Source organism: Orycteropus afer, unplaced genomic scaffold (assembly GCF_000298275.1).
Source record: "Orycteropus afer afer isolate SDZICR_OR568_19922 unplaced genomic scaffold, OryAfe1.0 scaffold00154, whole genome shotgun sequence".
Taxonomy (NCBI): Eukaryota; Metazoa; Chordata; class Mammalia; order Tubulidentata; family Orycteropodidae; genus Orycteropus; species Orycteropus afer.
The window spans coordinates 6,105,353-6,116,140 of record NW_006921741.1 but is presented as its reverse complement, the minus strand read 5'-3'; the positions used below and the strand labels follow the sequence as shown (position 1 = coordinate 6,116,140).

The 10,788-nt window shown below is 35.5% G+C and overlaps 1 protein-coding gene across 1 annotated transcript in view; it reads right to left on the bottom strand.

Moving 5' to 3' along the window:
• Window positions 1-10,788, bottom strand: part of EED (embryonic ectoderm development) — a 58,388-nt gene that overhangs the window by 12,907 nt on the left and 34,693 nt on the right. Inside the window, exons 7-10 of the mRNA XM_007946267.2 lie at window positions 9,292-9,383; window positions 5,233-5,366; window positions 2,025-2,130; window positions 575-649 (exon numbers count right to left, since the gene is read on the bottom strand). Of these exons, the coding sequence (XP_007944458.1) occupies window positions 575-649; window positions 2,025-2,130; window positions 5,233-5,366; window positions 9,292-9,383 (407 nt within the window). The remainder of the gene's footprint in view (window positions 1-574; window positions 650-2,024; window positions 2,131-5,232; window positions 5,367-9,291; window positions 9,384-10,788) is intronic.

Sequence of the window (10,788 nt, the reverse complement as noted above, 5' to 3'; positions counted from 1 at the left end):
CAAGATTATTTTCTGTGTCTGTGTTAATTGGTTTCCCTTTTCTTTGTTGAAGAGGGTCTGTGCAATCCTTCTGCCTAGTCCGCCATCTTGCCCCGCCTCAACACTAAAACTTTTAAGAGAAAAAAAATCTTCAAGATCAGGGCTTGGTGAAGAGTTCTTAGAAAAGAAACCAAAAATATGATCCATAGAGAGTAATTTTTTAAAAAATAAAAAAATTGGACTTCATCAAAATTAAAAAGTTTTGCTCTGTGAAAGACCCTGTTAAGAGGATGAAAATACAACCTAAAGAGTAGAAGAAAATATCTGCAAACCACATGTCTGACACAGAACTCATATTTAGAATATATTCTAAACTCTAAAACTCAATAGTAAAAAAATAAATAAATAAATAAACCAATCAAATTACAGAATGAGTAAAAGATATGAAGACACCACCGAAAAGGATATATGGATGGTAAATAAGCACATGAAAAGATGTTCAACATCACTAGCCATCAAGGAAATGAAAATTAAGACCACGATGAGATCACTACACACCTATCAGAACAGCTAAAATAAAAAATAGTGACAATACCAAATCCCGGCGAAGCTTCCGAGAAACTGGATCTCTCATACATTTTTGGTGGGAATGTAAAATGGCACGGCCACTCTGGAAAATAGTTTGGCAGTTTCTTAAAAAACTACACAAACTTAACTATATGACCCAGCAAACGCCCTCCTAGGCATTTATCCCACAGAAATGAAAACTTATGTCCACAAAAAAATCTGTACACGATTTTCATAGCAGCTTTATTTGTAATAGTCCAACACTACAAACGACCAAAATGTTCCACAATAGATGAATGCTTAAACAAACTATGATACATCCATACCACGGAATACTACTCAGCAATAATAAGTGAGAACTATTGGTACACACAACCACTTGAATGGATCTCAAGGCATTAAGCTGAGTGAAAAAACACAATCTCAAAAGAACCCATACTATATGATTCCATTTATATAAAACTATAGATATTGCAAAACTCACATGATAAAATGACATAGAATTATACAATATCTATTTCCTGAATTTGATAACTATATTTAAGATGTAAACACTACGGGAAACTGGGTTAAGGGCAGTTGGGATCTCTCTGCACTACCTCTAAACTTCCTGTGAATCAATTATTTCAAGATCAAAAGTTTGAAAAAAAGTAAGTGAAAATTTACACACAAGGCTAAGGAAAAGCAAAACAAGAGTCTCTGCTCAAGAAAATGTAAAATGTCCTCAAATCCACATCCAAGGAGAAACAAGGTAACTGTTTCTCGAATCTGACAATCTTAAATGTTGAGATGACATCACCAATAACCTCTCTAAATCATCAGCAAAAAAACTGTATTTCCATCAATGTTACAGCATGAATTGGCAAACTACGGCTTGTAAGCCAACTCCAGCCGTCTATTTTTGTAAATAAAATTTTACTGAAATGCACATAAACACACCAAAAAACAAAACAAAAAAACGCACTGGCTTTTAATGTGCTTATTTTACAACATCAGATAACAGAGAACAACGTCACCATATAAACTATACTTTTAATCTGTTAGTAGGAGCATAAAAAGCACCCCCTGAAAAAAGTTGTTGTCAAGTCAATCCTGACTCATTCTGACCTATGTGTGTCACAGTAGAAGTGTATTCCACAGAGTTTTCAGTGGCTGATTTTTCAGAAGTAGATCACTATACCTTTCTTCTGGATACCTCTGGGTGGACTTGAACCTCTAACCTTTCAGTCAGCAGCTGAGGGCATTAACCATCTGAACCACCCAGGGACTCTGATCAAGCATAACGAACTGTAATAATTCACTGGGATGTTTTATGCCTAAAACAAGTTTCTGAATTTATCAAAACATGACTTAAAAGAAAAAAAAAAGCATATTTTCTATCTGCTATTTTAACAAACTTAATAAAAAACCAAATTCCCTACAAAGTTCCAATACACATACACACAAAACAGAATACAACCTAACAGTAGTTACTATACCTTGGAAAGTATCAAGTCACCTAACCATCGCACACAATCGACGTAATTCCTATGTATGTCTCTGGTAGAAAAGTCAGGAAAGTGAATTTTCTGAGAAATAAATGGCCTAAAGAAAGAATGGAAATGTGAAAACTTAAGTACAACAGAATGATTCATTTTCACTTTTACAAAACTTTGAAAAAATAAAATAAATAAATGACTATTAATTTTTGTTTTCCTATATAATCAACATTTCCTTATTTGTTTATTGTGAGCTAAAGTCTTGTTTAATTTTTTGTTTCTGTATTTTCTCCCTATTACTGGCTCTCCTATTTAATTTCATTTTTGTCTTGTGAAATTTCATTTATAAAAACTGCAATGTACTGCCTGTTACTATATAACCCCAAGTTAACCACTGTTTCTGGCTATTCTAACCAATGACAAGCAAAGTAAGAAATTTGTGTGCAGTACTAAAAGTTTATCACAGAAATTAATACTAAGATATCTAATTAATCCTTTAAAATTGATCATTAATGATACAGGTATATAAATGTAACTGGAATACTTGAAAAGATAGTCATAGCTTGTTCACCCATCTATCCGTCCCTATACCCATGTTTGCTTTCATTGACAACTCAGTATTGTATTTACAAAGGGGTTCATATTTGTTGTTTGTACTGCCCATGTAACTCTCTCTGTCTTTCTCATCCTCAATGCTGCCATATTGGTCACTCACATTTGGTACATTGCCCTTCTCTTCACCCAAATCAATATTTATCTCTATCTATCTAACAGCATTCCCTCCCCTTCCCTCCCACCCCTGGTAACCAACAAAGAAAATGTCCTCCAATATATAAACCTTTCCTTAACTTTCACAATAACAGACTAATACAATATTTGTCCTTTTGTGACTGAAGATAGTCATTCTTCTAAGAAAACAGGAAGACATCATTCCATAGGTGAGCAGAGAGAATTTCTGAAAATGGCAACTAACAGGTGTTTAATATTTATTAGCCAAGACTTTCCCCAACCAAGTACTGCATTTAGGAATCAAAATTTTTTTCAAGAAAAATATCTGTAATAAGGCAACCTGTCACCAATTCTGAAGTTAGATAAATAGCAGTAAACTGAATATTTCTAATGAAGTAAGTGATTTATTTTTTTATACTGAAATAACTGTAGAACTGTGATATGACATGAATGTTAGTTGTGTCTCGGGCAACTTACAGTCCTCTCTTTACCTTTCCCTCAAACGTAAAAATGATGTTGGGCTGAATGGTCTCTAATAATAACTCTTCCAATTTAAATTCTGGGATCTTTTGTTTGGAAAACATCAAAATATGATTAATGATCTGATACAAAATTTTAACTGCTTTAATTATACTATTTTTTGGACATGTATACATTATAAGCTTACAGCTAAATTTCGTTCAAGGAGATGATTTGGCATAACTCTATGCAATTTTCTGTAGGTCATGAAAGATGTGTACCACAGTTTACACATATAATGCCCTCACATAAATAATGTACTCCTGCATGTGACACACATAGGAAGTGAACACGAGGGGGCTGCACAGTTTATCCTCCAAAAGCCCTATATAATATTCATGTATTATTCCTGTAAAAATACTGTATTTACTCCAAAGCTCTAGAAAAATACAAAATGACAATTTTAATATTATGCTAGCCCTATGTGTTTTAAAATAGAAATTGTTTTGAAAGTTGACTAATTTTTAGAGGTCTCTGAGGTCTGATTAATGTTAGTGCACTGAAATATTTATTGATGCTTACAAATATAACTAAGACTCTGTTAGTAATCTGCTTTGATTAACAGAAAATAAACTCTAGCTCTTTATAAAACAAAGTATAAAGTAACATACACAAGCATATGACATTTAACAGTGAAAGTGTACTGGCAGCCTGGCAAGGTTCTGAAAAGATAATTAGAAGGCATTACCAGAAATATAAATGACAAAAATCTTCACCCCATCCGTGGAGCCAAGATCTTTTTTTTTATTAGGATTTGGGTGAAGATTTACAAAGTAAATTCACTTCTCATACAGCAGTTCACATATACTTTGTCTCATGTCATTGACCAAAATTTACAATGCAGTAGCTCCCCTCCCACTTCCTCCCCATAGTTACCTCCTCCCAGTGTCCATCCCTTCATACTCTTCTGCACCCTGAGCTATCTCCCTGTGCATAAGCAGCCCTTCCTTCTCCCATGATTGTTCTCTCCAGGGCGTGTGTCTACTTGAGGTAAATGTTTAACTCACATGCCTGTACTTTGTTTGGCTGGAAACCACAGTTGTGGGTTCAATTCCAGACCTGAAGGGCAACTAGGGGCCATAGTCTCAGTGGTTACACCAGGCTCTATTGGACCAGCAAACCTGGTCTCCACCTTCTTTTTTTTTTGCCTCCAAATGATTTTGAGTTTTGTTCCACATTGTTCTGCCTCTTTATGCAGGACAAGATCTTTTTTTTGAGTTTTACTTATTAACATCATTTTTTTTTATTTGTAAGCTTTATTTGTGAGTATTATTTAAAGGAAAACATTATACTATTATGAATTAGGGAGCTCTGGTAGCATAGTGCCTAAGGCACTTAACTGCTAACCAGAAGGCTGGCGGTTCAAACCCACCAGCCACTCCTCGGAAGGAAGGTTGGGCAACCCTATTTCCGTAGTGATACTGCCTCGGAAACCCAAGGAGGGGTCGCTATGAGTTGGGGCTGACTAGACGGCACATAACAACAACAACAATTATGAATTAAAGAACCACACTTTAAGCTAATTTGAAATTTCTCTATCTGAAAGGGTCAAGTATGTACAAAACGCAACCACTGCCATTGAGCTGACTCACAGCCACCCCTCCTTGGGTTTCTGAAGCGGTATCACTACAGAAGTAGACTGCCCAACCGTTCTGGGGAGTGACTGGTGGGTTTGAACCACCAGCCTTCTGGTTAGCAGTCAAATGCCTTAGGCATTATGCTACCAGATACCTTTTAAAAAAGTAAAATATACTAATAAATTAAGATGAAAACTCAATTTAAAAGAGGTTTAAAAAGCTAAGCCACAGTATAATACATTAAAAACAAAGAATTTTCTTTTTAAATAGATGGAATTCATTTTATGGTAACTAAATCTCAAAAAAGTCATTGAAAGGGGCATGTAAACACATCTACCTAACATTATGGCATAGCAAATTGTTTTCAATATCGTAACTGTTACCTGTTAGTTTTATTTGGGTTATAATCGTAGGACTCCTTGATTGCATTCATCATTCTCTTTGAATTAATCCTCCATAGTTTAAGAGAGTGATCCATACCACAGGACATTATTTTTTCACCCAAAAGATCATAATCCTGTAGGTAAAACAAATGTTTTAAGTACAAAGAGTCTCAAATAACACTACACAATTTTCATCTGACGTAAAATATAGTCAAAACTGTCTGCCAAACCACAATATTAACTACATTTTGGGTTTTTACAAGATGGAAGGCAAGAAATAAATTATTTGCAGTTATGGTTCAAACAGTCAACCCTTGACTAAAATGTAAGAAGCCAATGAATAAATTCCCTAATAATAAATGCTGGCTTTTTTAACTAAACCAAACCAAACTCACTGCCATGGAGTAGATTCCAACTCACAGCGACCCCTTTTGAATTTCCGAGGTAGTAAATCTTTACAGAAGTAGATCGCCCAGTGTTCCTTCCATGGAGTGGCTGGTGGGTTTGAACCGCCAACCTTCTGGTTAACAGTCAAATACCTTACACACTACGCCCCTAGAGCTCCTTCGCTTCTTTAACTAGGTACTTTAAATTTCATTTCCTAATGAAATTCTAGGGAGCTCTGGTAGCATAGTGCCTAAGGCACTTGACTGCTAACCAGAAGGCTGGTGGTTCAAACCCATCAGCCACTCCTCGGAAGGAAGGTTGGGCGATCTACTTCCGTAGTGATACTGCCTCGGCAACCCAAGGAGGGGTTGCTATGAGTCGGGTCCGACTCGACGGCATATAACAACAACAAAGAAATTCTAAAAATACTGTAAAATCACCAAAATAACAAGTATAACATTAAACCTTCCCGTGTCCAACCCTGATAAAGCAATGAAACCAACATCTGTGTATGAAATTGCATTGAGTTCTTAAATAGCTGAAATTTTATTTTACCCGTACTTCTAAGTCAAAACATCTCCAGGAGTTTATACTGAGTTTACTGTCCATTTTAAAATCGAATAAAGAAAATAAAATCTAGTAAAGGAAATCACATATTTTAAATATTTATTTTTAGTAGTTACCTAAAAGATCTATTAAGGAGCTCTGGTAGCATAGCGGTTAAAGCATTTGGCTGCTAAATAAAAAGGTTGGTGGTTTAAACCCACCAGCTGCTCCACGGAAGAAAGATGAGGCAGTCCACTTCCATAAAGATTTACAGCCTTGGAAACCCAATGGGGGTCACTGTGAGTCAGAATCAACTAGATGGCAGGGAATTTGGTTTTGGAAGTGACCTATTATAACCATCTTATTTCATAAGCAAAGACAATGAGGCCCAGAGATATTAAAACATTATATTCTTAAACATATGAAGAGAATTTCTTAAATAAAACATTTAAAACCTCCAACTCTGAAAATGAAGCTGTCATTTCTCTTTGGTAGAGAGATGTAAAGTGATCACAATCATAAAAAACTTACTTAGTGACAGCTATTTAGCTTAAAGCCCATGAACTCACTGCTGTGGAGTTGGATCCGACTCATAGTGACCCCTCCTTGGGTTTCCAAGGCAGTATCATTATGCAAGTAGATTGCCCAACCTTCCTTCCAAGGAGTGGCTGGTGGATTTGAACCTCCAGCCTTTTGGTTAGCAGTCAAATGCCTTAGGCACTATGCTACCAGAGCTCCTAAAGCACATAAAGGATTAATGAGTATCTTACATATCAACCTTTCTAGTAGTGAAGTCTTATGGTCTACTGCTCTCATTTAAAGAAATTGGAGTGTCCTATGTAAAAAGGATATGGTCCTCACTAACCAAGATATTTTGTGTTAATCCAACCTTTAGAATTAATAATTTACAAAATCATTTTATAAATGATTAGCTATTTTAGAAAAGCTTAGGTTAGATAATGACTGAATTCACAAGTCTGGTTCCTGCTATTTCTCCTAATAAACAAGACATTGAGAGTCAGTATTTCTAATTTCAGAGTATGGTAGATTTGGCTCTTGTACACCTAAGAACAAGTGTACAATGCTACTGAAACTTTCAGAAAATGCGAGTTAATAGGGTATTTATCAATTAATGTAGGTATGATTCTCATGAAGGCATAAAAACACCAAACAGGAATATTTAGTACCTACAATTAAAATGCTACATGCTTCTTCTACCGTGTGCATTCTCAGGAAAAACAACAAAAATTATACATAAAAAAGTTTTTAACCCTTTCATGAACCAATTCTTTTCCACTCTGAATTTTTTGTTGATACCACGGGTTTCCATTAATGGAACGTATGCTGAACCAAGAAGCATTTCTGAAATTTTGTTATAACAGCTTTTGCTATATATTATGTGGGATACATATGTCCCTCTGGACTCAAGGGAGGTGGGATTAGTGAGCCACATATGTCCTTCTGGACTCTGCCCAGCATTCTAGATTCCTTGACAGGTGCATACAAATTAGGACACCTAAAAATGCTGTATTTGCAAAAGCATGGAATCAATGCAATAAAGACAACTACTAAATCATGCACAGGAACCTGGAAATATACTTACAAGGCTTATCTCCCAGTAAAAAAGCCAAAAGAGACAAAAGTTTTGCAAAATCACACCTCCAGGATGTAGCACCTCATACAGTATCTTGTAAATAACAGTAATTTGCGGCACACGTCCATTTCTTTCATTTCAAACAGTTATACAGGTCTCTTCCTGATGGCTGCATGCACTGTCAGTGGAGCTATATCTCCCATAGGTCATGAAAGGGTTAAAGGAAAACTATATAAAAAAAATTTTTCAATGAGCAAAAAGGAGGGGAAAAAAAAGGAAAAGTGCACATGCAACATATTCCTTTATATGAAAATTAAAATCTGTCTATTGTTAGTTGAAGGCGCTCTGGTGGCATACTGCCTAAGGCATTTCACTGCTAACCAGAAGGTTGGTGGTTCAAACCCACCAGCCACTCCACACAAGGGAGACTGGGCAACCTACTACCATAAAGATGTATTGCCTTGGAACCCTAAAGGGGTCACTATGAGTTGGAATCAACTCGATGGCAGTGGAGTTTGGTTTTTGGTATTGTTATCTGAGCAAGAAAGCAAAACTTGATGTTGTTGTTATGTGCCGTCGAGTCGGACCTGACTCATATAGCAACCTTCCTTCTGAGGAGTGGCTCGTGGGTTTGAACCGCCAGCTTTCTGGTTAGCAGTTAAGTGCATTAGGCACTACACTATCAGAGCTCCTTCTAATCTTCCTTCCAAGGAGTACTGGTGGGTTTGAACTGCCGGCCTTCTGGCTAGCAGTCAAATGCCTTAGGTACTATGCCATCAAAGCTAGAAGCAAAACTAGCTCGAATCAATTCATCCACTGTCTTGCTAGTCAGAGAAACTTTCTATAGTATTAATTTCTTTATTTTGACCTGATTTTCCTCCAAATTAAGATCTGTTTCTGGTCTTTTTAAGGCAACTTTCCACATAAAAGCCTCAAAATAAACAAAAATGCTACATGCTTCAAAATATAATATCTGTTTATAGAGTTTAATGAAAAGAAGTGAAGAGCTACAAAATTATTACAGAAATCAAATTGTAATTGACAGCAAAGCTAAAATAAACAACAAAATCTGTTCTAAAAACACTTGCACTGTATCATGAATTAGGTTTGTATAGAGCCATGCTAACCAAAGAAACCAGGAAACAAGTTATCCGAAAATCAGTGTAAACAAAATAAAACACCTGCTAAAAGTGGGTAACTTGTATTTGACCTTCAAACAAAAGATGACGAAGTTGCTTAATGGATAACTAGTTTAACCGTTTACATTCATAAGGGAAAAACAAACAAAAGTTAACTGGTGATTGTAGATTAACAAAGAAACGAACAAGTTCGTAGTACTCTTTTATGAGAATCTAGGAGGGATAAAGATAAAGTACAAATAATTAAAAAACAAAACAACAAAGACAGAAGTAAATGAAATGTCTCTGCCCAGTTATATGGAAATAAACCAAATGCTTTTTATAAGCATAGCTGGATGGTGATTGCTCAGCTACATAAACGTGATGGTCTCTACTCTGCAGCTTTTGACTTACAGCACTTAGAACTTCATCTCTGTGTCCTTCAACACCGCCAAATATTGCCACCAGAGTGTCTGTTTGGATATTCCATAATCGCAAGGCATGATCTAGTGTAAAAATACAAAAAAAAATTAAGATTAACTTTTATCATTTGTTATAGACTTTCAAAATCTGAAAGGAGTGAAAACTACAAAATGACTTGGACTTACTTTAAGTTATGTGTAGTAAAGAGTAAGAATGGAATCCATATTCTGTAGCAACATAAAAAATTTACACCACAAGTAAAAGTAAGTAGGATGAGCTATAACTTTCAAGATAAGAAACATGCTTATATGATTTTTAAAATATTTCATGTTTATTTACCTGAATTAATTTTATTTAAATATTCTAATTGGATATGTTTTTGAGAAGAAGCTCTGGAGGTGCAGTGGTTAAAGCATTTGACTGCTACCAAAAGGTCAAACCCACTAGTCGCTCTGCGGGAGGAAAATGGGGCAGTCTACTTCCGTATAGATTTACAGCCTTGGGAACCCTATGGGGCAGATCTACTCTGTCCCATAGGATCGCTATGAATTGGATCAATCTGATGGCAGTAGGTTTGGTTTGATATATGTTTTTTGAGAGCACAAAATATTTAGGGATATGGCAAAAATAAGCTTTTTCACATTATGCCATAGAACACGATACTAGCTTTCCCTCCATTGCACTCACTTTAACAAATTAAAGAGACTGAGTAAATTTTATAAGATTTCTATAAGAAGCCTAAAATATGATCGACAACTACAGATATGACACAATTTTATAATATGATATTAAACATTAATAACAAAATAATATACAATATTAACAAATGTTAAGTGCCATGTACAGTATGAAATATGACAATGTACATAGTGTATATGAATATTAACATATAAAGGTAACACTAAAAGTAACATACTGTTTCTGTTGTAGAAATTAACATTGCTTTAAAAAGGATTTCTTCATTCCAACCCATTATTTTTATTGCAATAAGTATTTTATTAAATTTCAATGCATTTTAAAGCAGTTGTACTTCATAACTCACATTCTTTGTATAATTCACCCATTTAAAGTATACAATTAAACTCAATAGTTTTCATTATATTCACAGAATTGTGCATCACCATAATCAAGCTTAGAATATTTTATCACTTCCTAAAGAAACCCTGCACTCATTCCCCTGAGACTTCCTAACTCTAACCCACTGCCACCAAGTCGATTACGATTCAAAGCAACCTTCACTGGATTTCCAAGGCAGTAGATCTTTACGGAAGTAGATTGCCTCATCTTCCTCCTGCAGAGCAGTGAGCAGGTTTGAACTGCAACCCTTATGGTTAGCAGTCAAATGCCTTACTTACTACGCCACCAGAGCTCTTGACTCTAGGAACTCACTAATACATTTTATCTCTACAGGCTTAAATAGGAGCTCTGGTAGCATAATGCCTAAGGCATTATGACTGCTAACCAGAAGGCTGGCGGTTCAAACCCACC